Here is a 27,977-nt window from a genome sequence, read left to right as displayed (position 1 = left end):
CCTTCAGTAACAGCTACTACCAGATCTATGCTTTTCCGACTCTAGCGTTTTTGTCAGCCTGTGGTTTTCCCCTCACACCAGTCCTGCTTCTGTCCCATCAGCTGTCCTATCCCCGTGTTCAGCCTGCTTTTTTCCATACCTTTGTGCCCAGTATGCTTTCCCCATGCAGCCACCCACCAGCTCCTACACTCATCGCTGGACTTGCTTTAGAGCTCCTTCAAAGATGCAGGCATACATGAAATTTGGTACTTAACTACAGTAATATGTTCACACAGGGCTCTTGTTACTTGTTCTCATCTCACCCTCACAAGCCTAGAGAAAAGGAATGCTGTTTCTAGGGCACCGCTGTTGTGTGGCTGAGCCAGGAGTGGATGGGTCACCACCCCAGAACTTCTGCTAAAACACTGGCTGTGTTCACCACAGCCCTCTGTGCTATATGGTCATTGAGGGCAGAGCAAACTACATACAATAAATATGTGTTTGGGTCTCTAGTGAGCATGGCTGAAATTACTCCTAGATTTTCAGCTGAATATCTTTTTCTGCTCCCAAAGCTTCAGCACCTAACTCAGGCGATCCAAGTTCTGTAAAATGGGTTAAGATATATATATATATATATATTTGCAGACTTTTGATAGGAGAAATAAAACTAAAATGGTAGTGATGGCAGGGTGAGCAGCACTTCAAAAATTCGATATTCAAGTTCCATAATCTTGGACAAACATTTTTATTTAAGAAATCAAATAAATAGGGTGAAAAACTATGATAGCAACTTCACACAAAGATACAATACCAAACCTAGAGTTACTTGCTCAAGTTATTCAGAATGGAACAAAATTATTTAAGTGCTCACAATTAGCATAGAATGTATGTGGTTACATAACTTGCTTTTTGATTGACATTCACTCGTTTACAGTAAGATCCCACACTGTTACAGTACAAGAGACCACTCCTGCCCCCTCCGGTATACAGCCTAAAAGGCTAGGAATGCAAATGTTAATGCTAATGTAATACAAGCTTTTCTCTGTTTACAACTCTAAAATTGCCTTACAACTTTTTACTAACACAGATACCAACAGGTTCATTTCATCTTTAGGATACTGTCTAAGGGAAAGGAAATAACAGAACACAACCTGGCACTTTGGGACCAGTCTCCCATTTTACAGACATGGATCCCAGATTCCAGAATGACAGAAGGATCACTGTCCCGTCTTAGGGAGAGTCATGTGGCACTGCAAAAGCTGTTTGCTTTGGCTTATTGGGTAGTGCTATGCACAGTGCCCATACATTTTTATATCATCTCTAGATGTATGGATAAGTCCATGTACGTGCTACAAGCTTCATTCCCCACTGCAGGCGCTGCGGTTCTAAATCTACTAAATCTTGACAGTGACATTTGTTTCTGGATTTTTCATCAAGATCAAGCTATCTGAATGAGGAAAGTCAAAAGCTTCTCTTATTTTTAAAGGTATTTCAAGGTTATTGATAAATAACTCCTTATAAATAAACTATTCGTAAGCAAATATTGATCTACCGTTAATTCTAAGAAACTGAATGTACTATTTTTAACTATAAAAGGAATTGCATTAGGTTTAGATAAACTGAGACTACAAGTAAAAGTATTCCAGGTTATTTAATCAAGTAAGTTACAATGTACACATTCCTGAGTATACCCCATTGTAGCAACATTGTTTATTTCTGAATTTTTCTGCATTCAGCTTAAAAGGTGTTTCTTCCCAAGAAATTGAACTTTTCTGTCGAATGCACTGGATCGAATAGGAGAATTGGGTTCATAAAATGGGTTCATTGCAAACTAGGAAAGAAGAAAGTTTTAGTGAGTCTGTCAGAGTAAAAAGGCTGACAAATCATAGATCTCTAAATTATTTTAAGTTTTAAATGAAAAGACCATCAAAGACATTCAAAACAGAAGTCTGAAGACCACATTTTTAAGTTTCCACGAAAATGTACCATTATTAAATAGCAACTTCCCCTTATGGAAATTTTTGTCTTGGTATTTTCATTTTGAGCAATACCTGTGGCAAAACTGATGGTGGTATGATAAGTGTTGCCTATGTAAGCAAAATTAACTTTCAGGATTCACTCTGTGTGCGAATTACTAATGTACTTACATTAATTGTAAACATATGGATTAGTCTGTAAGACTCTTTGGCTACATAAAATACAAACTAAAAATCTGCCATATGCTCAGAGTTAAGAAAAAGTTATACCACACTGACTCTCGTGTGGTTATTTTTTAACTCGGGTTTTCAATACTCTCCTTTAACACAAGGCTAAATGATCAGTTTCTCAGATAATGTAAGGAGTGTATCATAACATGTCAGAGAAAATTGTTAACAACAAATGTAATCACTAAAGAGGAAAAGAGTTATCAATTTTTCCACCTTAATCACTTTGTCTATCTTTATAAGAGAGCTAAATATTCTTATTTGGTCCTGCTAACTAGGAATATTGATTATTAGCTGTGCTACTATGCAAAAAACCTTGTTCAAATACGGAATATTTAAATTATTAAATACTGTTGTCAGCACTGCAGTTTCACCACTGATGTCCTATTATTATTTTATTTTTTTCCAATTAAGTATCAAGAAATGCGGTGGCACCATTCTCCTTGGGTAATTATTTGATAAACCCGCTGATTTATGATCGGTATTCACTGCATTGTAACTTATTTGTAAAGTAGATGGAAAACATTTTAGATTAAAATTATAAAGCAATTTCTCCTATGGAGAACACTACATTCTCTCTCTTTAGGGTTCCCTAGTAAAAGCAACTCTATGTACCAAAAGGAGGAGAATGAAATAGATTTTAAAATGACCATGAGTTCTTTTCCTAAATATGTGTTAACCTGATGGTGAAGACTTGCCTGATGAGGGAGCCGCCAGGGATGGTTCTGACTGAGGGAGAGCTAGTCTGAGATGAAAATTAGTATAGAGGTCACTTCAACAGGCAGGTTCCCTATCAAAGTTCAAACCCTTTTTGATGACCAGATTTCAAAAGTTACAGAACATACATACCTTTATGTATAAGTCATAGACATCAGTAAAGAAGTTCTTTATTCCATCTTCTTGCCTTATGTCATGAAGCATAATAAATCTCATATGTGAAATAATTAAGGTATAATCTTTCTCAGAAATGAAAACCAAAAAGCAACCAGTTCAAAGTTAGGTTAGTTTTATCTTAAAGACAGCATAATCTTTTAAAGTTAAAAATATCTACAAAATAAAGTAAAACCAACCTTGATAGGGCTCAGACAAACTTAAGTTTTATATACGAGACCTGGTTTTAAAATGATAGTAAAAAAAATGTATTTTTTTCCTTTAAATAAATAAATAAAAGTAGCCCCGTAAATGGCAATTTTTACCTGACACTTTGAAGTCCACAGTCTCAGCCTGGCATCTATGTCTCATGGTCTAGTTTGGTACCCCAACTTTTAGTTAGATATCTTTATTAAAATAGTAAGGATATGACCTGCAGTAACAAAGGCTGAAACAAACCACTCATTGAACTTGTCCACAGTTTTCAAGTACATGTTGTTAGACAGCCACATATTCTCATCTACTAGGTCGAGGGCAGCATGAGCTATGAACTGGTTCAGATGACGATGATCATCCTAGATGACAGTGTGAGCAGCACCAGATTAACACTTCCATACAGCATCAAGAAAGCCAAAATTTAATTCTGTAAATCCTATACATAGTTCTTGTCGGGGGGGGGGCACTTTCTGCTTTTCACTTGTTATTGGCGTGAGACTTATAAAAGATCTTCCGTGTTTTCACATCATATTCTACTTTAAAATTTGGTATCTAAAACTCAATAAATAGAAACAGCCAATTCTAATGTATTAATTACAGTATAACACTGATTATAATGTATATTAATAAATGTGTTCAAGAAAAGTTACCAATATCTGTAACCTTTTAAGCATAATGGGGGGAAAAACTAGTTGAAAAGAAATAGATCCTCCTTTCAAGAAGCTGTGTCTTTTTTTTTTTACTTCTAACCACTTCGATTTCTTCACTTTTTTAAAAACTTTGCTTTTTATTTTTTAATTTAAAAAAAAATTTATCTTGTTGAAAGTTTTATAGATGTCCCCCATTTCTCCCCCACTGACCCTCTTCTTGTATCTTTTTAGAGGAAAACAGGAAAAAATACCTAAGAGGTTGTGGATAAAGGACAGCAACTTAGGTAAGCTGGGGCTGAACAGGTGGTGAAGGAGACCTACAGAGAGGTGTCGTTGGCACAAGCCTCGAGGTGGGAGTGAGGGGGAGGCTTCCTGCAGTAACCCTTGGTGAGCAGTGAGGACAGGCAAGGAGGTGGTACTCCTAAAGGGTTGGCATATGCCTCTTTCAGGTGTAAGGAGTTTACATGGCAGGGGACCTAGGAGTGGCAGGAGGCCATGATTAAGCCCTGTAACAGTCTGTCACCTGTGTGACAGCAGGAGACAGTCCCATCAGAGCTGGGAGTATCCTTTACATAGACTGAAATAGCTTAGCTGGAGGAGAAGGTAGGAATGTCCCACCATGATGTGGAGAGGGAATTCACAACCTGAAATGCAGTCTTACTCCTATGAAATTCTTACTTTCAAAATGCATTTTTCAAAGAATACCTCTGTTATGGGTTGAATTGTGCACACCTCACCATTTCTACGTTGAAATCCCAACCCCCAGTACCTTAGAATGCTGCCTAATTTGGAAAGATGGTTGTTGCAGATATAATTAGTTAACACAAGGTCATGCTAGAGTGGGTTCCAGTCCAATATGACTGATGTATTCTAAAAAAGGGGACATTTGCCCTGGCCGGTCTGGCTCAGCAGTTAGAGCATTGGCCTGCGGTCTGGAGAGACCCGGGTTCAGTTCCCGCTAAGAGCACGTACTTCGGTTGCAGTTTGTTCCCGGCCCTGGTTGGGTCGTGTGGGTGGCAACCACTCGATATGTCCGTTTCATGTCGATGTTTCTCTCTCTCTTTGTCTCCATCCCACTCTATCTGAACAAAATATCAAAAAATGTCCTTGGGTGAGGATAAAAAAAAAAAAGAGAAAAAAGGGGGGGACACATTTGGACATACACACACCTAGGGAGAAAGCCATGTCAAGACTGGAATTCTGCTGCCACAAACCAAGGAACTACCAGAAACCAGGAGAGAGGCTGGAACAGGCCCTTCCCAAGCACCTTCTGTGCCCCAGGAGCCACAGCCCTGCCCACCCTTGATCTTGGACTTCTGACCTCCAGAACTGTGAGATAATACACTTCGGTTGAGCTAAGCCACCCAGTTTTTGTACTCTATAATGGCAGCCCTAGGAAACTAATACCGCCTTTTTGTTGAGGAGGCTGCTCCCATGACAGGGCTGGAGGGAGGCTACCAGTTGCCTGGAATCCCTCACACAGCTAAAGCATGTTTACCGTGATGCAGATAATTTAATCCTTAGAGAAATAGATGTATTTTGTGTCTGGCTTACAGCAGCATTTTCCATTACTTTACAGTGATGATCAATCTTAAGAGATGAGGAGAAAACTGTAGAAATGCTTTTAGAAGGTAAGTGGTAATGAGTTTTGTTTTGTTTTTATCCTCACCAGAGGACACTTTTTTTTTTTTTTTTTGCATTTATCTTCAGATAGACTGGGAAGGAGAGAAGGAGGAAGTAAGAGGGAGAAACATCGATGTGAGAGAGACACATTGAGTGGTTGCCACCATGACCCCAACCGGGGCCAGGGACAAACTGCAACCGAGGTACGTGCCCCTAGCAGGAACCAGGACTCTCTGGTCCGCAGGCCGAAGCTCTAACTGCTGAGCCAAACTGGCCAGGGCAATATTTTTATATGCACTACTCTACGTATCACCAGGCCACAGGAGTGCACAGGAACTATATTTAAGTAGCTGTGTACTGTAACACAAAGCAACTACTGCTACAGAAATGCCTCAAACCAAATTTTTAATGAGCAGCATGATCACAGGAATGTGGGAAAATAACACCTGGTAGGATAATCACTTAAATTTCTATCTTATTTTAGTGGCAAGATCTGAATAGTTGAAGAGTATCCTACACTAGACTGGATATTATGCATTACAATTAATTTCAAAAATCATTTCCTGTCTTAAAGAACATTAAAGCTTATTTTTGGAGGTTGAGAGAGACACAAGTTGTCTAGTACATGGACTAGTACAGAAAGATGGAAGGCACCCAACTATTATCATCTCAAGACTCTACGTCTCTGTTTACTCTGAATGGAGACATGTTCCCCAACCAAGCCTGTTTTTCTAGAAGCGTTTTTGACAACAAGGAGGTTGAGTGTGTCACTGGGGAGGAGAGCATGTGGGCACCAGCCAGTAGATAATATAGGTCACTGGAAACTACTGTAGTCTCAGGGACAGCAGGAAGACATGTCAGTAAGGGTCCCTTTTAACCCTCCCAGGTGTAAATGAGTTTACTATGTATGTCCTGATGAAAAATGTGATTTGCTGGGACAGGATGGGCTTTCATGCCATTTCAAGACAGCCATGACTGTTTTTCCAGACCCACTATGGGTGGACCATGTTCCATGTGCTTAAGGAGTGGCTTTTCCTAGTTGGGTGGCACAGTGAACTGAAGACCAAGGAAAAGAGGCCCAGAGCATCCTGATAGTACATGCTGAAGTGTATGCTGATAAAGAAGGTTATAAACAATTCAGAGGACGTTCCCTGGCTGGTTCCTACCAATCCGTAGGACTGCAGAGTAAGCCTTGTGTAATTGTGGTGGATTCCCATTCCCTCATCTGTCCAGATCTCCAGTTCCAAAATCATATCACACCATTATCTACAACAGCATGACAATTCTTATGAGATTTTTTAAAAAAGGTTCCATACGCACTTTGGATTCTGCTTTTCCAGCTGGCAGAAACTCCATTTCAAAAACTGGATTATCATGGTGGCCAACAATTACAAAGTAGAAGCTTCCAGACATTGTCCTCAATATACGCTCCTAATTAAATGAAAATAAGACATATTTTTAGTATTCAATACTGAAAACCAAAAATTGTCAACAGGAAGTCTAGAATTTGTTTTTTTAAACTTAAACCTGACATTGTAGAGAAGTCCACTAAGCTTGGACTGATTTTCATTATACTAACATAGATATATGGCTTTTGGACTATACCTGGGATATGCCCTGTAGAATCCACTCCTATATTTTCATAGGGAAATTGGAAGACCTCTAATATAAAACCATAAAAAACAATATTATTATGATCTGAAAGTTCAGAGCATTTAGAGCAAGCTGGGCTATACTTAGACTGGACCAGTAGTTAGCATTAGCACTAACACCTGGAAACATTAATAAAGGGTGCTGATTAAGAAATAATTGGCTTGCCTTAGGAATTTTCAGGAGATGGTTCCAAGGAAGCTAAAAACAACTCTACCTCATGTCATTTACACAAAGGAGACATACTCATAGCATTTAATCACAGCCATTACCTGTATTTTTCTTCTTCCTACCTGAAGCATGTATGCTACAAATAATAAGTTTCTGCAAATAAAAGAGCCTATGATATACCTCTTCTGACAGCATTTATGAGAAAGGAAGAAGGTTTTATAGTCTAGAAAAGATGGAAGAAATCTTAATCCAAAAAGGAAGATGTTCTGAGGCAATAGGGGGACTGGGAACTAGGATTAATAGGTTTGCTGAAGAAATAAAACTAAGAGAAAGTGGTAGGTATGGGGAGGAATCAATGATTCTGTGGCTTTTAGCATCCACAATCAAAATCCGGATGTAGGGATGGACAGACAGATTTATGTATGTATTTTTAGCACAGGGTGTTTGGAATCAGACAAAGCTAGGTTCAAGTCTTGCTCTGCCACTTACCAGTAATGTGACCACCCAAGGGTCCTTAATCTCCCACTCCCAATGTGTTTCCTTCTCACAGTGCTGTGTCCTGAGTAAAACAGAGATAATTGAGATAACAATCATAGCTTCCTTAGGGTGAGTTTGAGGATTACAGAACCTAATGCATGTAACGCACCCAGCACAGCTCAGTAAAGGTTATCTAGAACAACTCGAAAGAGCATATGCAAGGAGAGATGTAGTGACTAGTAAGGTCTCCACATGGGGCGGAAATCTGATTAACTGGGAGCGTACAGTCCCAGTCCTGGGGAAAGTACAACTGAGGTGTGCCAGAGTCCAGGGCTCATCAAGCCTCACTAGGGCTCCTGCTGATTCACACAGAAAATGCAACAAAGGCCAAAGAAATCTGAAATATATTTCCTAATGAATACAACATTTTGTAAAGGAAATCAGGGCACAGCTGGAATTGGAAGGCCATGCCTGGAAAAAAAAGTAGGCAGCCAGGGCCTCATGATGAAGTAAGTAGAATTTAAAATGTTATTTGGGGCAGGGGTGGCCACACTACAGCTTGCAGGCTACTTTTGCATACAATGGCAGAGTTGAGCAGTTGTGACAGAGACCACTTGGCCCTTTACAGAAAAAGTTGGTTCCTGTTTTAGGGGAAAAATGAGAAAAAGGCCCAAATAGTAAAACTGGATAACAAAGACAAGCAGGAATGATAGAAAAGCTATGCCAAACTAGAAGAATTGGCCATAATTCTCAAGAGAAAGTGAGGGGAAGAGGGATGGGAGCTTGAAATTTTAACCAAGTCAACAATGATATAATTCATTTTTGCTGGAATAGGTTTCCTAGCTGGAGTTTGCCAAGGGAAGGGCTTACTTTCTTCAGCACAAATATTTAAGCAGCAGCAGCAAAAAAAAAAAAAAAAAAGGCAGACACCTCTCCCCACGCACATTTAAGAAGTTGCAGAAGAATATATATATATATATTATCTATATATCTATCTATCTATCTATCTATCTATATATAGATATAGATATATATATATATATATAGATAGATATATATATATATCTATCAAAGTTACCACTCCTAACACACTCCCCCCCCGTATGGAAATCCATGACTGGGAGAGAAGCATAGTGCTAAGTCAGAGTGAGAATAGACAGAACGGGCACTGAAGGAAATACTGCATAAAGGTTGTGTCACAAAGTACACAGCTGGGCAGAACTCGAGCTGCCAAGAATTTCATTTCACAAACCGCTGAAGGACAGTAACTCTTCAATTCTGACAAGGAAAAGCTGAAAGGTGAAGTGGAAGGAAACCATACAACCACATTGTCTCAGGAAGGGGATATCTACCATCATTTAATGTTTGATGGCTTACTATGCCTAGGGAGTGGGCAAAGGGGAGACATTCTCTAGAACACTGAGCTGTCCTACAATTGGAACTTTCTTCAAGAATGGAAGTGCTCTACACCTGCACTGTCCTGTCCGATGTGGTAGCCACTGGAGGCTAATGAGCATTTGAAATTTTATTTAATTGTAATTGATTAAAATTTAAATAGTCATGTGGTTCATGGATACTGGATTGGACAGTGCAGCTCTAGATCAATGATTCCAAACTTTTTCTTTTTAAGTTCTGGGATCTCCTCTAACTTCCCTCCACCCATGAAGTATTACTTAAACTCCAATATGTAACACAAACAATACAAATAAAGCAACTGCTGTGTTTGTGTGAGTTGTGTATATCTGCTCAACTTTCCCATAATCTGAAACAGGGGCCCTTCAAGCATCTCCAAGGAAGACTGGGTCTTGAGGTATGGAGGAGGGAGCTGCACAGAACTTAGCAATGGATTAAATGGGGAAACTGAGGATGTTTCCAAATGTCTAACCGAGGTGATCAAACAGAGTATCAGGATGCAATGCTATTCACGGAGAAAAGAAATAAGGGAAGGAAAAGGGATGAAAATGAACATGTCAGTTTTGAAAATGGAGTGGTAGTCAGAATAGCCACCCCCCCACCAAGATGTCCACATCCTAATATCAGGAACCTGTGGATGTTAATTTATAAGGTAAAGGGGAATTGAAGCTGCTGGTAGAAGGTTGCTCATCAGCTGACCTAAAGACAGGGAGATGATCCTGGACTACCTAGATGGGCCCAATGCTTTAAAAGTGGAAGGGAGGCACAAAAGGACATCAGGGGGGAATGTGACTACAGGATGGTCACGAGATGCAACGTTTCTGGCTTTAAAGATGAAGGGGCCACCAGTCACAGAATATGGGTGGCCTCCAGAAGCTGGACAGGACAAAGGAAGATTGTCCCCAAGAGCCTCCAGAAGGGAATGAAGCTTTCCTGATACCTGGATTTCAGCCTAATGAGATCCATGTCGGACTTCTATGCTAAGAACTGTAATGTAATGCATTTGTGTTGTTTTAAGCCACTAAATTTGTGGCAATTTGTTATGGCAGCAGTAGGAAACTAACACACATGTCAAAGCTGAAAATAAACCTTGCAGGCATGAGAAAAAAAGGAAATACTCAAGGAAGTGTCAGCAAAAAGGTAGAAAGTGCATTCTGTGAAGAGTAGGGACAAAGGGAGTTCATTTACCATGGTACATGGGTTTCAAAGCATTGTGGGAAAGGTTGGAGTGGGGAGGTCATAGGTGTGTCAAGATGAAGCTACTTAGAGCAATATGGGAATGACAGCATGGAAAAGAACAGGGGTTGTGGTTTTTTCCAGCCTGAGTCCCTGCCAAGCCCAGTATATAATAAGTGCTCAATGTTTGCAGAATGGAGCTGCGATGCAGAATGGAGCTGCGAGGAGGAGGCTGTAATTTAGACAGTGTGAGATGACCCTGGAATACAGGAAAGGGAATGCAGAAATGAGGCATGGTGGGATTAACTAGCCCAGCTGAGGTCCTGCAGGGGTGTGTGTGGGGGAGGTCTCAGAGGCCTGGTGGCTGAAGTCTGTGTTCAAGTGACTCACTGTGAGAAGCCGCTGAAGTGGTTAAGATACTTACATAAAGAAATCCTCCATTCCAAGGGACAGGGCTTGTCGCCTGAAAGTAAGGGAGCCAGGACTCTTACCTGTGGTGAAGACAGCAGCTGTCTCTGGTAGCTAGGGTGACTTGAGCTGCTTTTGGGATAGAGACAACTAAAGAAATCAAGGTGATGCTACAGGGAACTCTGGACTACCTTGAACTCAAAGAGGACATGTAAGAAGTAGGGCACTAACTAGTCAGGAACAGAGAAATGGGACCTGGCATCAGAAACCTGTGAGGCTAGCATCAGAAGGGCAAATGCCCAAAATGAGCTGAAATGTGTGGAATATGTTAAGAGAAACAAAGCCTTTTCAGGCTACAGTCAGAAAAAAGCAAGGGAGAAAGGTCAACTGCTCCTGGTGTACCAATAACAGAGGACACAGACCTGCTGAACTTCAGTTTTCTCAGAGAATGATTTTCAAACAGCAAATGTGGAAGACACAAGGTTAAGCAGGCTATCAACCACAAGATGGAAATATTTTTAAAAATCCAGACATTTCAATAAATACAAGTCTTCAGGTCTCAGCAAACTACATTTATCTTGGATTAATAAATGTGATTATATATCTACTAATCAGTGAGATTTGAAAAGTCACAGGAACAGAAAAGAGCTATCTCATCAGACATAGGTAAGTCTTATTCCTATTTTCAGAAAAAAAAAAAAAGAGGAGTATCTCCTACTCTATAATTGGGTACTTTCAAAGAAATTAAAACACCAACACAAATATGTATTAAATGGCTTTCTTTGGTCAGACACCATACTAGGAGCTTTTATTATATATTGTCATTTAATGTGAACCCCCTAGACAAAAATAGAGTAGGTTATTCTTCATTCATGTACTCCTGGTTATACTGAGATCAAGTCACGCCAAATTTAAATTTTCTGTTTTGAAAGGGAAATACAGGAGACAGTAAGTCCTTTTGGGAAGTAATTTGGTATCCACCTAAAAACAACTAGAGACCTTGAGCTAGGATGATAACAGTCTGTGGTATCCTCAGAGCTACAACAGTGCAGGGGCCCAGGAAGCACTCATTATATTTGAATAAAGAAGGCAACTCATAGCTGACTTCAATGTTAAAGTGTTTACCATCAGTAAACAGCATTGGGTCTTCTGGGGAGCCTTTGATGTTGATCTTAACCTAGTCCAGCTCAACATTTGAATCAATAACTGTGAAATGAAGCCAACTTATCACATTCAAAGACAACACACCAAGGGCCGCGAATTTATTAGAAAGCAAAACTCAAGATTTAAAAATATCTCCATGGCTAGGTGAATTAGGTGTGAAATTAACCAAGTAGAATTTAATAGGATGCAAAATAAAGTGCTGTACTTGGGCTTAAAAAATGAACCGCACAATAGGGTGAGGAAACCTGTTTAAGAGCAGTTATCTACAAGAACCCAAAAGTTTTTATTTATTGCAAGCTCAGTACCAGCAATCTGATACAGTGGTCAAAAAAAGCTAATGCGATTCTAAGCTGCATTAAGAGAAGACAATGTTCTCTTCACTAATAATTCATCTCTGGGGAAGTACTCAGTTCTGGGAATCACATTTTAAAAGAATCAATAACTGAACTGTGTGTGTTGGGAAGAGGGTGAGGTCTAGGCCAGGGAATGCTCTGGACAAAAGCTACTGAAGAAACTGAGGGGAAAAGACACTTGGGGAAGGGGGGTGTACAGCACAATCTTATCTGTAAAGATGATATGCTGTCTAATGGAAGAGGGCTTTGACTAGGGATGGCAAATAGGTTTCCTTTCCTGTGCCAGTTCTAATCAACCGGTAGTGGCTGCCAGGAACTGGCGCTGAGAAAGACCTGAGTCTAAGTGAGGCCAACAGGAAAGATCGGGAAAAATCGCTGTGATCAATTATCCACTGTCATGGGTTTGGGGGACAGCAGTGCCTTTGTTAGTGCCAAGTAATTACTCTTTTAGCCACCATCCAAATCATATCCCTTAAGGCCCAGATGAAGTCACAGTTTTTCCCCAGAGATGTCCCTGTCGGTTTTCATCTTCAACCACCTCTCCTTTTTCTAAACTCTAGCCAGTGTACAGTGCACCATAGTTCTTATCCAATTCTCTATGTTTTCACACTGCTTCTGGAGAGGCTGCTTCCTTCTCTAATTAGATTTAAGCATCTTGGGGACCCAGCTCATCTTTATCTTCCTCACAGCATGCCAAACGGCTGTACTCAAAGTTTAGCTCGCCGATTTCCAACCAGTGAGTTCTGCCTCCCTAGGGCATCTGGCAATGTCTGGAGACATTCATGACGGTTAGAACTGGGGGGGGGGGGGGGGGGCAGTTGTTGGCATGTAGTAGGTAGAGGCCAGGGATGCTGCTAGCCACCAGTGCACAAGGCAGCGCCCACAACAAAGGCTTTGCGGGCCCCAAGTGCAACAGTGCCGGGTTAAGACGCCCTGGGCTGGCTGAGTGACCTAGTGAAAGGGAAAAGGAGCAAAGCCCCGGAGCTGGCGGACGTCTGCCAGATGCAGCGCGTGGGCTGTGATGGTATCAGTTGGCCAGGGGCTAGTCGGGTTGGGCCCGGCGCCCCAGGCCGCAACAAGATAAAGAAACAGCCTCTACACCGGGTCACGCAGGGTCCGGATGTCCCCCGGAGTGCCCGCCCCCCAAGCGCCCTCCCTCCAAACCTCGCTCTAACCCCTACCTGCGCCGAGACGTAAGTACACAGTGAGTTCCCGCGGCGGAGACCCGCGCTCCACAGCTTCAGTTAGGACGCCTCCTCGAGCAGCTCTCGCGAGACTCTGAATTGACGCTCTCGCGATATGTGGGTGGGGCTTCCGGCGGTTGGGTGGGGCGCGCTCAGTCAGGCGTCCTAACGCTTCACACTAGGATGGCTCGGTTTGGCGGGCTTCTGGGAGAGGGCGGGACCGGCTCTCAGCTGTGGGGACTCACGTGGTGCTTCGCATCCTAGGCCCTCGAGGTTCCCGGCTTCTTCCCTGGAAGTCGCTACACTGCGGTTGCCGGTGAGAGTCGCGCTCGCGCCGAGTACACGACTCCACCCACCGTTAGGAACCCGCAGGAAGGAAGTGCGTTTTCCTGTCAGAGTTCCTAGTTCGGAGTGGGCGGCCGAGCGTTGAGTATCCTAGTTCCTGCCGCTTCCCGGTCGCCCAGGTTAGACTCCCAGCGCAGGGATTCCCCTCGTCCCCGCCGCGACGCGGTGGGCGGGGCCGGCTTGGCGGCCGGCGGTCGCCGGAGGCTTCACCCGGTAGAAGCGCGGCCCCGCAGGGGGCCCCGGAGGGGAGGGAGCCGCTGGTTGGTTTTCCTTAAAGGGCCCGTCCCCGCCCGGCCTTTTCGGGCTTTCCCGAGACAGGCTCTAGTCGGTTTCCCGAAATTCACATCCCCCTGCCTGCCCGGTAACCCGCCAGCGTCCTCGACCCACCATGCCCCCCAAATATGACGTGTTGAGTCAAGACGAACTGCGCAAAAGGCTGTACCAGACGTTTAAGGACCGGGGTGTCCTGGACACGCTCAAGGTATCGGATTCAGGCCTCTCTCTGGTCTCTGACTGGGACAGGTCCCCTGAGCACGGAGCCCGCCGTGAAAGCCTCCGCGGCTCGGTGGGGGAAAGAATGGGATCCGTGGACGGACTGGTGAGGACGTGGGACGCTTTGTGTGCCTCGTGGTCCCGGGACCGTGTCTCCAGTCCTTGAGCGTTGAAGGGGCTCAGAAATGCTCCAGCACGGGGAACTGACAGGAGGATGGGAGCCAGTCACTTTGGAGCAGGAACACATTGTAGTCAACTTAGGCTTGTTTTATGAAACTGGTTTATAGGTTCCTGAATAGGTGGTTTTCTAACAGTCACGAATGAGGGAAGGACATTGGCACCTCAGAAAACATTAAGTGTACTGCTTACCGTAGAAGAGTTTGACCAATGAGAAGTTTCTTCTTTAAAATATATTAAAAGGTGTGAAGATTTCATTCAGGCAGCAAATGAATTAACAGCAAAGAGTAGGATTAACAGCAATGAATAGGATTACCTCAGCCATGTTTTCATTACGGTATACATTTCAGAAGTATATTTTACACGTAAAATGGGAAATTAAGGAAAAGTGAGCTTGTTTTGATTTTTTTCTTCTCCCCCATTGTTTTTGTAACTCATCTGAAAAATACTGGACATAAAGGAGGAAAGTTATCTCTAACACAGCCACTCATTGGCATAAGGGTGTGTGTATGTGTGTGTCTTATTAGATCAATATTTTATGGTGAGTATTTTCCTGTGTCCTTCAAAGTTTCTCAAAATCCTCATTTTCAATGGCACCAGGCTCATGTTTGGATGTATGTGTAATTTATGTAGCATTCCCCTGTTGGATATATTTAACTTGGGCAGCAATTATTTATGAATACATTGTATATATAAACTAACAACAAGGAGTAGGATTACTTCAAACGTGTTTTCATTACTATTTATATTTCAGAAGTATATTTTAAACTTAAAATGATGAATAGGTTATGTCCAGGTGTGCACAACCTTCAGTTGCATTTCTCATTTTTTGCCTAGGATAGATTAAGTGGCATTACTTATGTTCGTGTATGATTCTTTATTCTGGAAAATCAAATCAAAGGGCCTGAGCATTTCTTTTTAAGGCTCTTAGTGTCTTGTTCTAGAAAGATTGTAATAGTGCACCAGCAGTTTGAGAATGCTTGTCTCACTCCAATATCATTATCACCACATTTTAAAAACCAATCTAAGATTGAGAAACTCTTGTTTTACTATTTATTCCTTTAATTATTAATGAGGTTGCACATATTTTCTGGCCATTTGTCTGTTTTGCATGTCTCTTGCTCATTTTTTTAGGGTGTTAGTGTTTTCTTATTAATGTATAAGAACTCTTTTAATAGAAACTATTAATCTTTTTTTCCATTTTAGTGGCAATACTTTTATCTCAGTGTTCGATTTTAATTTAGCTCTAAAATATTAGTGTAATATTTTTATATGGTCAAATCTATTGATTTTTATTTTTGCTGATTATTCTCAGTAAATTGTTCTCCACTAATAGCATGAATATTCACTTTTAAGTTTTTATTTATTAAAAATTTTTTTTCCTTTATTGACTTTAGAGAGAGAGGAAGTGAGAGGGAGAGAGAGATAGAAACATCCATGAGAGAGAACATTAATTGGCTGCCTCCTGCATCAGTAAATTGTTCTCCACTAATAGCATGAATATTCACTTTTAAGTTTTTATTTATTAAAAATTTTTTTTCCTTTATTGACTTTAGAGAGAGAGGAAGTGAGAGGGAGAGAGAGATAGAAACATCCATGAGAGAGAACATTAATTGGCTGCCTCCTGCATGCCCCCCACTGGGGATTGGGCCAAAACCTGGGCATGTGGCCTGACCAGGCATCGAACCATCAACTTCTTGGTGCATGAGTAGATGCTCAACCATTGAGCCACACCGACTGGGCCACTTTTAAGTTTTTAAAAAGGCTTCAGTTTTTATAGTTAACACTTTAACCCATCTGGAATTAGTTGTAGTGAATAATGCATTAATACACCTTCTAATGTGGGATGCTCATTCCTGGACATGGCAATTTTTCTTTTTTGGTGTTTCTGGATTAGATTTGATAGTGTTTTGCTTCAGATCTGTAGTCAGAATTGACACTGACTAATTATTTTTGAGCTATCCTTGTTCAGCTTTGGTATTAGGATTATGTTAGCCTTGTTCAGTCTATAGCTGTCGTATATTCTTGGGAGAAATGTTTCCTGTTTGCTGCTGGCTGTTGTTTCTGGAATTCCAGCTTGATCAATATCAGGGCAGAGTTTTAATCTTGCAATCTGAGCTAATTTTTATTTTCTCAGTTCAGTGACAGTGGTCTGGGTGACTTTTAATTTTTTAAATTTATTGAATGTTTTAGTGGCCTAACTCATATTCTATTTGGATATTTGAAAAGAATTTGTATTTATGGTTAAGTACAAAGTCATAGATCTCTATTAAACAAATTTTATAAATTTTTTTTTATATTTTAAATCCACTCAATCTGTCAATTTCTGAGAGGTGTGCTGAGGATCCCCAAGTCTCTTCTCTTCCACTTCCCCTCCCCTCACAATAACTCTACTTATTTTTACTTTAGGGACATTGCAAAGTTTAATTCTGAATGGGTTTTCCTCTTTGTTTTGGCTGCTGGAAAGCCCCCAGACAATCTTACAGGTTCTTCCAGCAAGTGCTAGATGGCATGCTTTTTGTATTTGTTCAGATGGGAAGTCATCTATAATGTAATTTCATTTTCTTTACTCTTATTTTCTTTTCAACCTGTTTATATCACTCATTTATATTTTATCCTATTTCAGTACTTGTTTGCAAGACACCCTGAATCACTTTTATCAATTAAGCTGGATTACATATATTACTTCTTTAGTATGTTACAAATCTCATTAAATCACCTTTCAATTTTACTGATGGAGCATGCTGTAGTTTCTCATTTCTTGTTTTATTATTTCTGCTACTGAACTGTATTAGATGAGGCAGAACATGTATATTCTGCTCAGTGTAAATGTCTTTTGTACTATAGGATTTTCAATGTATAAATCCTGTTCTGTACCGGTAGTTATATACTGTTCTTCTATCTAGCTGAAGGATAGAAGATGGAGATATAGCAACTCTGTTTCTTGCTTATATTCTGTTGATACGAATACATTAGATATTATTTAGTATTGAACCCCATGGATGTAAGCAATATACTCTTAAACTCAACCCAATGATATGTTTCCAGATTATATGCAAAATAGATTAGAACAAATATCCAGTAGTTCAGTTAATTTAGAGATCTTCTTAAAACTCAGAGGAATAATAACACTAGCTATAACCTTGAAAAAAATTGCTCACCTTGAACCTAAATTTCCTTATTTATAAAATGTCTTGAGATGTAAATACTGTATATAAAAGTGTATCTTTTTAAGTTTTCTTTGGATTTACTGATTTCTCTCTTGCATGTTATTTTCTTTTGGGGAACCCAATTTTATTTTGATCTATATGCTCAATAAACTGGTTTCACCCAGTATTGTTTTCATATCCACAGAGAAGGGAGGAGGCAGTGGAATTTTCTCTTATACTTGCTCCTGAGCAAAAGCTGCTGAAATGGGCTCATAGAGAAGACAAGTTAGAGTCTACATCTGTTCTGGTGAACCACCCAGTTCACTTGGAAGCTAGTGAAAACAGGCTTCTTTGGCCAGAACCCATGGGCTGCTTGTCTCACAGGATAAGACAAAGTGTGCAACAAATAAGTTCTAACTTCTGGTCATGGATCTAGAACTGCTGTGGAAATAAAAGGAAGGATTCTAATTCATGTAGCAAATCTGTTACCTCTGGTGCTAACAATCCTGCTGAAAGTTATTTCCCTGTTGTTTCTTGTCTCTTTTTTGTCTTTGTGATAGACACAGCTGAGAAAGCAGCTTGTCCAGGAGTTGATGCAGCCTGTATTGAGCGGAGAAATGCAGCCCCCATCCATTTCAGTGGAAGGGAGCGCCCTCTTAATAGGCGCTTCTAACTCTCTAGTGGCAGATCACTTGCAAAGATGTGGCTATGAGTATTCACTTTCGGTTTTCTTTCCAGAAAGTGGCTTGGCAGAAGAAAAGGTAAAGTTTTTCCTTCCAATTACTGAATTTTCTATTAACAGCCTGTTTGTTTTTTTTTCCCAGATGATAGTAAAGTGCTGCACAGTAGCTGAGTGCTCCTTGGCTGACTTGGTCCATTTCTCAGTCATCTTATGTGTAGTGCAACAAAGGAGGACTCAATTTGATATATCAGTTCCTTGGAATTTTCATTAGTCTTTTGTTAAGTTGTGATGTGTAGAATCACAAAATGTTTCACAACTAGAATTGATCTTATGTCCCATACTTGACTAAGACTCATAACTGCCATTTATGTTGACTGTTGGGAGCTCAGCACTGGGTTGGTCACACTGCAGTTGTATGTGTGTTCCAGATGAGGAACCAGAGTCTGCAGAGGTGGGTGATTTGCTCAAGGTCACAGGATTTCGAGGTGGAAACACAGGGCTGTAAATGTAGATGTCTAAAATGTACTCTTTTTACGATGCCATGGTCTCTATCTCTAGATAGTTCTCTTCTTTGTGATCATGTAAGAGGTGTGAGGAATAGATTAATTTTTAAAAAATTTGTGGCATTCTCAAATATTAAAACATGTTTTAACCTTTTCTAATTATTTAAACTATATTCCTCCATTACTGTTGAACATATAGGCACACTTTATTATTTTAAAGGCAGATACAACAAACTTTCCCTATATTTTTTAAATAGACTTAATTTTTTTAGAGCAGTTTAGGTTCACAGTAAAATTGAGCAGAAAGGAGGAGTTCCCGTATGCCTGCCCCCCTCATGTGTGCACAGCCTCCCTCATTGTCAATACTTTTAGAGTCAATGAATCTGCATTGTGGCATCATTGTCACCTGAAATCCATAGTTGACATTAACATGTACTCTTTGTGTTGTCCCTATGTTTTAACTCTCTATCTTATCTGTAATTGCCCAAAAGTTTTATATTCAGAAGTTTTGAGAAATCATGAACAGTGTTAGTATCTGAAAAACTTAAAATTTAAATATGCTACCTTTATTCATTAGCAGCCAAATTTTATTTATCAACATTAGGAATTATTTTTTGGTCCATCAGTCTCTAAGACTCTAATTACATTTCATAATTTTGTTTATCGCATGAGCAGTGGTCAATTATATAGTGATTACAGCAGTAATTAATTTAGTTCACACACTTAAAGTTTTAGTTTACTACTATAAAATACCATGTAGAATATTTTCTTTTAAAGGAAAACCAGTAGAAAGTAAATCATTAATGTTTTCAGGGTAGATATAGTAAATGATACATACTATACTGGGAATATATATTAAGAATAGCTACCCAAAATGTTTGTTTAAAACTATTTTCAGTATACTTAGTCATTCATAGTTGTAAAGACAGTAAACATTTAGTTTGTTTACATTTTGGAACAATAATACTTTAAAAAAAATTCATTGCAATTAAAAGACCCTGGAATTCACTCATGTAGTCATTGGTTCATCAGATATTTGAGTGTTTCTCGTCTGTAAGGCATTAACCATTTCTGTCATTTCTGTTAGACATATCAACTTCATTGTGAAGTATTTGTAGGCTAATTACATGATCAAGAAAAATATTTTATCCATTTGATCTCAATATGTTTATTGTAATTTATTTAATAGTATGAGCACAGTTATAATCTTATTTAATCTGAAGATGGTTCTTAATCTTATATTCAGAAACATCCTAATTCATCATTTAAACATTGATGTAAAAATGTCTAATTAATTAATCTTTTTTTCCTAAGGTATTTACTTTGCAGGATCTATTACAACTCATTAAAATCAAGCCTGAATCCAGTCTCTACAAATCACTGGTAGGATTATTTAGTTTTTATAACCTGCTTTGGTTTGTTAATGATACCTGAATAATTGAATAAAAGTAAAAATTATTTTTTAACAGGTTTCAGGATTTGGTAAAGAAAACAAAAAAGGTAGGACCTTTCATCTTTATAGAGATATAGTAACATTTTTGTATGAAACTAGTAATTTTTAGGGGGAAGAATAGGGAATCTGATTTGAATTAAATTATGATTTTTTGTTGTTGACAATACCTGACCTTTTAAGTAAACATAACAATTCATCTAATGTTTTGACAAATGTAGATCATTTCCTCCAAACTTCTTTTTAATGGCTCTTAAATATTCAAATAAGAAAACTGTAGACAGTATCAGTAACCCTACAGATAGATTGAAAGATTCTGTTTGTAAAGATACCCATTGTTTGGAACAGTTCCACACACACAAAAAGAACAAACTAACGTTTGTCCAAGTATCTTTATATTGTAGATATCCCCCTCAAGTACAGTTTATAGAGTGTTATATTAATACTTGCTTACACAATGAAGTATCTGTTCAGTGACGTGTTATGTATTTTATTCTGAAGTGTTTAGATAGATCTGACAGATTACTTTAATTTTAGCCTTGATAATCACCTTCATAGAGTCCATAACTGCTATGAACTAAAAGAAAAAATATATATTGGTCTCTACCCCTGGTTGCTGGCACAGAACTCAGAAAACCCTTGTAATTTCCTTGGATATAGGATTGTCTTTTGTTCTCCCCCCACCCTCTATGGGCATCAGAACCAGTGATCACCAGGTGCCCAGGCACTAAAAAATCATGCTTCCAAAATCTTTTGCTGTGGATTTTGCACATAAAGCAATCAAGTTGTCATACGTGAGCCACTCACAATAGAAGCCCTTCTTAGGAGTGTCTTTTGTTTTAATGAAGCACCTCTGGATGGATTCCTGATGGCTCCTATATGAGGGCTGGTCTCTGGAAAGACCAAGCCATGATTAGAAGCTTGGACTTTTCATCCCCACTCCCATTCCCTTGAGAAGGTAGAAGGGCTGAAAAATAGATGATTGATCACACGTATGTGATGAAGCCTCCAAAAAATCCCCCAAACCTGGGGTTTGGAGAGCTTCTGAATTGGCAAACACATGGAGGTGCTGGGAGAGTGGTGTGCTCAGACAGGGCATAGAAGCTCTGTGCCCCTTTCCATATACCCTTTTACCCTACGCATTATTTCCATCTGCCTGTTAATCTCTGTCCTTTATAATTTCCTTGAATAAACTGGTAAACATAAGTAAATGTTTTTCTGAGTGGGACTGAGCCCTTTACTATCTGATGCTATCTCTAGACGGTGTAAGAATTGAGTTCAATTATAAGACATCCAGCTGATGTCACAGAGAATTGCTTGTTTTGGGGAAAAACCCCACACATTTGGTGACCAGAATTTTGAAAGTGCAGTGTTGTATAGTGTTCTGTATGAAAGTAAATGAAACTCCAAGGGAGGAGAGATGTAGTAAGGAAGAGCTGGGTGTTTTCCTTATACAGAAGGCAGAAAACAGTTTTTTTCCTTCACAACTGCTGTGGGTGCCAGACCGTGGGCCAGATTTGACAATGGATTTTGTAACATGAGTATAAGCTGGTAACTTGCCTGAAATGCATAATTATTCTCTCAGTCTTTTAAAATGATCTGCAACATTATGTAATAGTCCTTTTATGTTGTGTACTCCCAGATTTCATTTGTTAGCATTGCTACCACCCTCACTAGGACATTCATTCAGAACTTGCCATTCTGCAAACATTTGTGTACCTACTTTCTGCCAGCCACTAGTGTGTGATTTAGTTGCCTGGTCTCTTGGGAGTAATGTTAGCAGAGAACAGGTAAATTGGATCATGAGACAGCCTGTAGGTCATTCATATGGAAGTTCAGTTTGGTAAGTGATCCTGTACTCTGGATTCTAAGCCAGTGCTGTTTGGGTAATTCTCTGGGTCTCTGCTGTCCACTGTGGTAGCCACCAGTCATATATGGCTGTTGAGCATTTGAAATATGGCTAGCGTGACTGAAGAACTGAGATTTAAATTTAAATAGCTGTGTGTGAATAGTGGTTATCATATTGGACAGCACAGGTCTAAGGTATATAGCTAGTGTCTGTAGCTTAACTGTTATTGCAGAAAGAAATTTGGGGCTTAAAGGGATATTAAATAATCCACTTATTATAGGTATTTATATTATCCTTAAAAATAGCTTTTTACCTTTTCACATACTTTCTTTAAGTGCTTCTGGTTCAGAAAGACATCTGGCTAACAGCTCTCCCAACTTCACCCAGCATCCTAGTAAAATTTCTGAAACTCAGAAAGACTATGAGTAGCAGACATGTCAGGAATTCTAGTGGCAAAGTTTGGATAGAACTCTGCGCTAACAGTAAAATAGCCACTGTTAAATTGAAGTGGTTTTATTTTTATTTATTTATTTACTTTTATTCTTAGTGGGGAAGGTAAAGGTGATATGCTTGAGGAGAGGGGAAGGAGGAGGGGAAAGGTGTGGGCATGCTCCCAAGAGGGACAGCCAAAATTAAAGTGGTTTTAGAAATCTATATCTTCCAGTTCAGAGATTAAGACCATCACAGAACATGTAGGAAGATATTTTATACCTAACTGTTGTCTCTCCTCTGACAGGGACCTATGGTCTTACCTTCCTATGTCTGTACTCCAAGGGTGTGGATATATTGAATGGCCATAGTACTTTTCCTCTAGATTCCACTCACCCATTCTTCTCACCCCTAATTTTTCCTTTCTGAGATAATGATGCCCAGAAAATAGCTAGGCAAAATTTTAATGAGGACAGGAAACTTGGACACTGGCTCTTTGCTTTCTGGAAGTTAAAATCCTTACCTGTGATTGGCAGAATAGATACATAGTTCAGTGGGACAAAACAGAGCCCAGAAATACATCTATACAAATAGAGTCAACTAGTTTTTGACAAAGGTCAAAGCCAGTTCAGTGAAGGAAGGATACTCTTTTCAACAAATAGTACTAGAATAATTGGACCTCAATGTGCACAAAAATTAAACTAGACACAGATCTTACACCAAAATTAACTCAAAACAATTCACAGATCTAAATGTAAAATGAAAACTATAAAGCTTTTGGGAGAAAATCTATGTGACCTTGGGTTTAGTTGATGAGATACAACACCAAAAGCATGACACATGAAAGAAAAAATGGATCAGTAGACTTTATTAAAATTAAAAACAGCTGCTCTGTGAAAGACACTGTTGAAAAAATGAACAGACAAGGTATAGGCTGGGAGAAAATATTTCCAAGAGACATCTGATAAAGAACTTATATCAGAAATATACAAGGAACTTTTAAAACTCAATATTAAAGAGACAACATAATTAAGAAATGAGTAAAAGATCTGAACAGCCATCTCACCGAAAGAGATATACAGATGACAAATAAATATATGAAAAGATGTTCCACATTTGTCATTAGGGAAGTGCAAATTAAAACAATGAGCTGCCACTACACACCTATTAAAATGGACAAAACCCAGAACACTGAGGACACTAAATGCTGGCTGGTATGTGGAGCACCAGGAACTCTCATTCTTTGCCGGTGAGAGTGCAAAGTGGTTCAGCCACTTTGGAAGACTGGCAATTTCTTAACAAAGCTAAACATAGTCTTACCGTATGATCTACATTCATACTCCTAGTTATTTATCCAACTGATTTGAAAACTTATGCCCTGGCTGGTTTGGCTCAGCGGTTAGAGCGTCGGCCTGCGGTCCCGAGAGACCCGGGTTCGGTTCCCGCTAAGGGCACGTACTTCGGTTGCAGTTTGTCCCCGGCCCTGGTTGGGTCGTGTGGATGGCAGCCACTCGATGTGTCCCTTCACGTCGATGTTTCTCTCTCTCTGTTCCTCTCTCCCCCTCCTACTCTACCTGAACAAAAAATGGAAAAATGTCCTCGGGTGAGGATAAAAAAAAAAAAAGAAAAGAAAACTTATGTCCACAAAGACACCTGCACATGAATGTTTGTAGCAACCTTATTTGCAATTGTCAGGAATAGAGAGCACCCAAGATGTCCTTCATTAGGTGAATGGATAAACAAGCTGTGGGACATCCAGATAATGGAACACTATTCAGTGCTAAGAAGAAAGGCGCTATCAAGCCATACAAAAATAGAAATGAATCTTAAATGCCTGTTGTTAATGAAAGAAGTCTGTCAAAAAGGCTATATGATTACATTTGTTTTATCCTCATCCGAGGATATTTCTCCATTTATCTTCAGATAGATTGGAAGGGAGGGAGGGAGGGAGGGAGAGAGAGAGAGAGAGAGAGAGAGAAACAAATATCGGTGTGAGAGACATGGACAGACTGAGTGCCTCCCGCATGACCCCAACCAGGGCCCAGGACAAACTGCAAATGAGGTAAGTGACCTTGACCAGAATTGAACCTGCGACTCATTGGTTCATGGACTGACGCTCTAACCACTGAACAAAACTGGCCAGGGCTATAGGATTCTATTTATATGACATTAAAAAAAGGCAAAACTATAGAGGTCGGTAAACAGATCAGTGGTTGCCAGGCATTTGGAGGGGAGGCCTAGGAGGTCGAATAGGTGAAGCACAGGGTTTGTTTGTTTTTTTTGGATGGTGAACATATTCTGTATGATACTGTAATGATACAGTACATGGCACTAGACCTTTGTCAAAACCTATAGAACTTTACAGAGTGAAACTTAATATATGCAAATATAGGAGGTCAGGTGATCCCAGGATGGAGTGCAGACAAAATTATCTAACTGTAGTAACCTCATTGAAGGGAGTGGGAAAAAAGAGGTGCTGAGTAACTAACTTTGGAAGTGAGTGGAGACTGGAAGGCTAAGGGAGAAGGGATTGTATATAGATGATAAAGTTATTTCTCATGGGGATGCTGGTGATTAAACAATTTAATAAATGGATAGTTGATAGCAGAAGCCAGGGTTTTCATAGTTGGGATGGGAATTTACAGATAAGGGGAGCAGGCTAGAATGATCCATGTGGTAGTAGATTAGTTGGAGACATCAGTATGAACTCATGTTTAGCTTCATATAGATACAGATGAGATATATATATATATGTGTGTGTGTGTATGTATATTTATAGACATGTATACATACCATTTATTTCCTTGCTCTGCAGGCTGAGAGGGGCTAGAAACAATGATAGTCCAGTAGTAGCAAAATGAGCACACTTACTACCCAGTTTGGGGCACTAAGATTTGGTTTGTGAAACCATCCCATAATAATAGGAACCAGGGCTCCTTGGAGAAATAGCTGACTTCAGAGCTGGGGCAGAGAATATGTACACAAGATGAACCTGGAGCATCTTACAGTGCCAGAATTCTGTTCAAGAAAAAAAAAAAAATCCATCCCTGACTGGTGTGGCTTAGTTGGAGCATCATCCTGTGCATTGAAAGGTTGCAGGTTCTATTCTGGTCAGGGCACATACCCAGTAGGGGCGTGTAGATATATTTCTCTCACATCGACGTTTCTCTCTCCCCACTTCTCTCTCTCTAAAATCAGTTGTTTAAAACAGCTATCATTTCTTAAACAAAAAAAGCCACAGTGAAAGAGCTCCCAAAGACCAAAGCTGGGGCTATATAAATAATGAGCTATATGATAATATATGAATTACAACCCAGAGTATAAGGTAAATATGCATGAGTCCATACTGATAGAGCTAAGTGGTTGAATAAATCAACGAGACTAGACAAATCTTTCTTAGAGGGGGTTCGTGTGGGGGCAGGGGATAGAGGGGATGTGGCTGTAATAGGGACCTGTGGAAGGGACTGCAGAACTGAGAGAAGGTAGCAGCATTAGAAAAACAGGCTGGAGAGCACGTCTCTAAAAGATCACTTACTGGGGGAATCTGAGGAACATTTCTGCCCATTGTTTACCTTTCCCATAGAGGGAACCAAGACATGGCCTCAGCATAACAGTAGCCAAAAGGTGTGAGGAGAGACCAGGCTGACTGGAAAAGGTCAAGAGCAGATAGATGGATGAGACAAAGAAGAACTTCAAGGAAACCAGTGTGAAAGAACAGTTTATTCGTACTGTAGGAGAAGTAAAAAGCTGTCTAGTTTCAAGTCAAAACAAAAGAAAACCCTTAACTTGGCTGGTGCAGAAGCAGGAGTCCATCCAACTCTTTTAAGAAACTAAAAACTTCTAAAATAATTGATACTCATGGTTTAGAAAAAAAGTTTCCAGCTATTCAGAGGGGTATAAAATAAAATAAAAGTAGACATTTCTGGCTGTATTCTCTAATCTCACTTTCTGCCGATAGCTGGAATGAATCGTTTCCTGTGTATCCTACTAGAATTTAGTTTACGAACCTGAAGTCCAGGTCTATGTAATAAAAACTCACATTCACAAATGAGGTCATATTATAGATAACTATTTTCCAATTTGCTTTCTTTAGCCACCAATATATCTTTCTGTAGCTATATATTTAGACTATTTTTAAAGAATGTATTTAATTAACTACCTATTGAGGTTTTGTTGTTTTATTGTTTGGGTTTTGCCATTAGAAGCATTGTGCAGTGTACACCCTTTGTGTCCCTGTGGAAGTATAACTGTGTATATTCCTAGAGGTGCAATGACTAGGTTAAAGGATGCGTGCATTTTGAATACACATAAACATTGACAGATTTCCCTCCTGAGTGATTGAGCCTGCAGATTTCCCCACTCCCTTGTCAGCACTTCAAGGATGATCAGAGTGTGTGTGTGTGTGTGTGTGTGTGTATGTTTTCAGAGTTTTGATCTGAGCAATCTTACTGGGAAAATAGGATCTTTCTGTTGTATTAATTTTCATTTATTTATGATTTTGTTCATTTATTTGACATTACAATTTTTTCTATAACTCTTTGTCCATACCCTTTTAAAAATTTTCTGATTGATTTATGGGAGCTCTTTGATGTTATGAAAATTAGTGCTCTGTCTCCATATTATAGCAAATATTTTTCCCAGCGTATCATTTGTCTTTTGACTTTATTTCATGCTATATATAAGTTCTTAATTTTTATGTTGTCAGATATTTCTCTTTATCGCTTCTAGATTTTTGTGTCATACTCTGAAAGAACTTCCCTCAAAAATTATTCTTAAAAGATAACACAGTGTGAAAAAGGATAATGTTATAAACCCAAAATTTATAGAGTGACTGAGCAATGGTTGGATGAAAGAGAGTTGTGAGATGAAACTATATACAATTTTTTTTTAGGTTTTCTCGTGGAGTTTCTAAAAGAAATGGCAGAACATCATCAGGCTAAAGAGACTTGTGACATGAACACACAGACAAATCCAACATTTCCTAACAAAGACTCTCTTGGTAATTTCAGGCTTCTTTCATAACTTCGAGTTTTCTGTTTTCTTTTTTTGAATGAAGGAAATGACCTGCTTTCCTGTGTTGTGTGTGTTCCTAGACTGAGAGGGATGTAAGCTGCAGGCAGGGTGCTCATTTCCTTTGATGTCATTGCTGGAAGGGACCAGGCCCTGCTCTCCAGTGCTGTCCCTCCCTCCAGGACCACCAGGGTGGCACTTTGTAAAACTCATGAGGATACAAAGGTCTGCGTTCTTATTTGTTGAGTCGAACCTCTCAACTGAGAGGCTCTTCCCTGTATTTCATCTATTTTATAGCCACTAACGTGAGAAGATCCTAGACTATTTGCATTGCAGAGAACTAGAGAAGTCGG

At 39.7% G+C, this 27,977-nt stretch overlaps 3 protein-coding genes and 1 non-coding gene across 17 annotated transcripts in view; 2 read left to right on the top strand and 2 right to left on the bottom strand.

Moving 5' to 3' along the window:
* Positions 1-5,550, top strand: part of RAB9A (RAB9A, member RAS oncogene family) — a 30,761-nt gene extending 25,211 nt beyond the window's left edge. For 2 of the 9 annotated variants that reach the window (XM_036270418.1, XM_036270420.1), the window contains exons 6-8: positions 1,354-1,465; positions 4,151-4,203; positions 5,499-5,525. The gene's annotated coding sequence lies outside the window, so the exon portion shown is untranslated. Of the gene's footprint in view, positions 1-913; positions 962-1,353; positions 1,466-2,597; positions 2,631-4,150; positions 4,406-5,498 lie in introns of those variants that run through there. The other 7 variants (XM_036270421.1, XM_036270423.1, XM_036270424.1 and 4 more) reach the window with 7 other exon arrangements.
* Positions 1,614-13,621, bottom strand: TRAPPC2 (trafficking protein particle complex 2). Of its 4 annotated transcripts, XM_036270428.1 has the most exons (7): positions 13,536-13,599; positions 10,854-10,892; positions 7,853-7,922; positions 6,863-6,973; positions 3,484-3,628; positions 3,033-3,118; positions 1,614-1,810 (listed from the first exon to the last, which is right to left on the bottom strand). In XM_036270428.1, exons 2-7 carry the CDS (start codon positions 10,868-10,870, stop codon positions 1,712-1,714), a joined length of 528 nt encoding a protein of 175 aa, XP_036126321.1. In that variant the 5' UTR covers positions 10,871-10,892; positions 13,536-13,599; the 3' UTR covers positions 1,614-1,711. The 4 variants fall into 4 exon arrangements, with proteins under 4 accessions (XP_036126321.1, XP_036126322.1, XP_036126324.1 ...); XM_036270429.1 differs by lacking the exon at positions 10,854-10,892 and having other exon boundaries at positions 13,536-13,621; XM_036270431.1 differs by lacking the exon at positions 7,853-7,922.
* A 78-nt stretch (positions 13,622-13,699) lies between these two features.
* OFD1 (OFD1 centriole and centriolar satellite protein) overlaps positions 13,700-27,977 on the top strand; it is a 36,873-nt gene continuing 22,595 nt past the window's right edge. For 2 of the 3 annotated variants that reach the window (XM_036270416.1, XM_036270415.1), the window contains exons 1-5: positions 14,117-14,364; positions 18,262-18,462; positions 20,201-20,269; positions 20,356-20,386; positions 27,506-27,613. In XM_036270416.1, the coding sequence (XP_036126309.1) occupies positions 14,272-14,364; positions 18,262-18,462; positions 20,201-20,269; positions 20,356-20,386; positions 27,506-27,613 (502 nt within the window). In that variant the 5' untranslated portion in view covers positions 14,117-14,271. Of the gene's footprint in view, positions 13,855-14,116; positions 14,365-18,261; positions 18,463-20,200; positions 20,270-20,355; positions 20,387-27,505; positions 27,614-27,977 lie in introns of those variants that run through there. The other variant, XM_036270417.1, reaches the window with a different exon arrangement.
* On the bottom strand, positions 21,026-21,159 carry LOC118636841. Its single transcript, XR_004960810.1, has one exon. It is a non-coding gene; the product is annotated as a U11 spliceosomal RNA (small nuclear RNA).

Source organism: Molossus molossus, unplaced genomic scaffold, assembly GCF_014108415.1.
Source record: "Molossus molossus isolate mMolMol1 unplaced genomic scaffold, mMolMol1.p scaffold_m16_p_2, whole genome shotgun sequence".
Taxonomy (NCBI): domain Eukaryota; kingdom Metazoa; phylum Chordata; class Mammalia; order Chiroptera; family Molossidae; genus Molossus; species Molossus molossus.
Note: the sequence above shows the minus strand (reverse complement) of the source record. Positions and strands in the feature narration are given on the sequence as shown.

What these genes read in the sequence shown, in the direction of transcription:
- TRAPPC2 (XM_036270428.1), bottom strand. An exon ending in CTGGAAAAGCAGAATCCAAA is followed by an intron (nt 3,629 to 6,862) that starts GTGCGTATGGAA and finishes ACTGTCATCTAG; the next exon opens with GATGATCATCGTCATCTGAA. An exon ending in TCTATGACTTATACATAAAG is followed by an intron (nt 1,811 to 3,032) that starts GTATGTATGTTC and finishes CTTCTTTCCTAG; the next exon opens with TTTGCAATGAACCCATTTTA.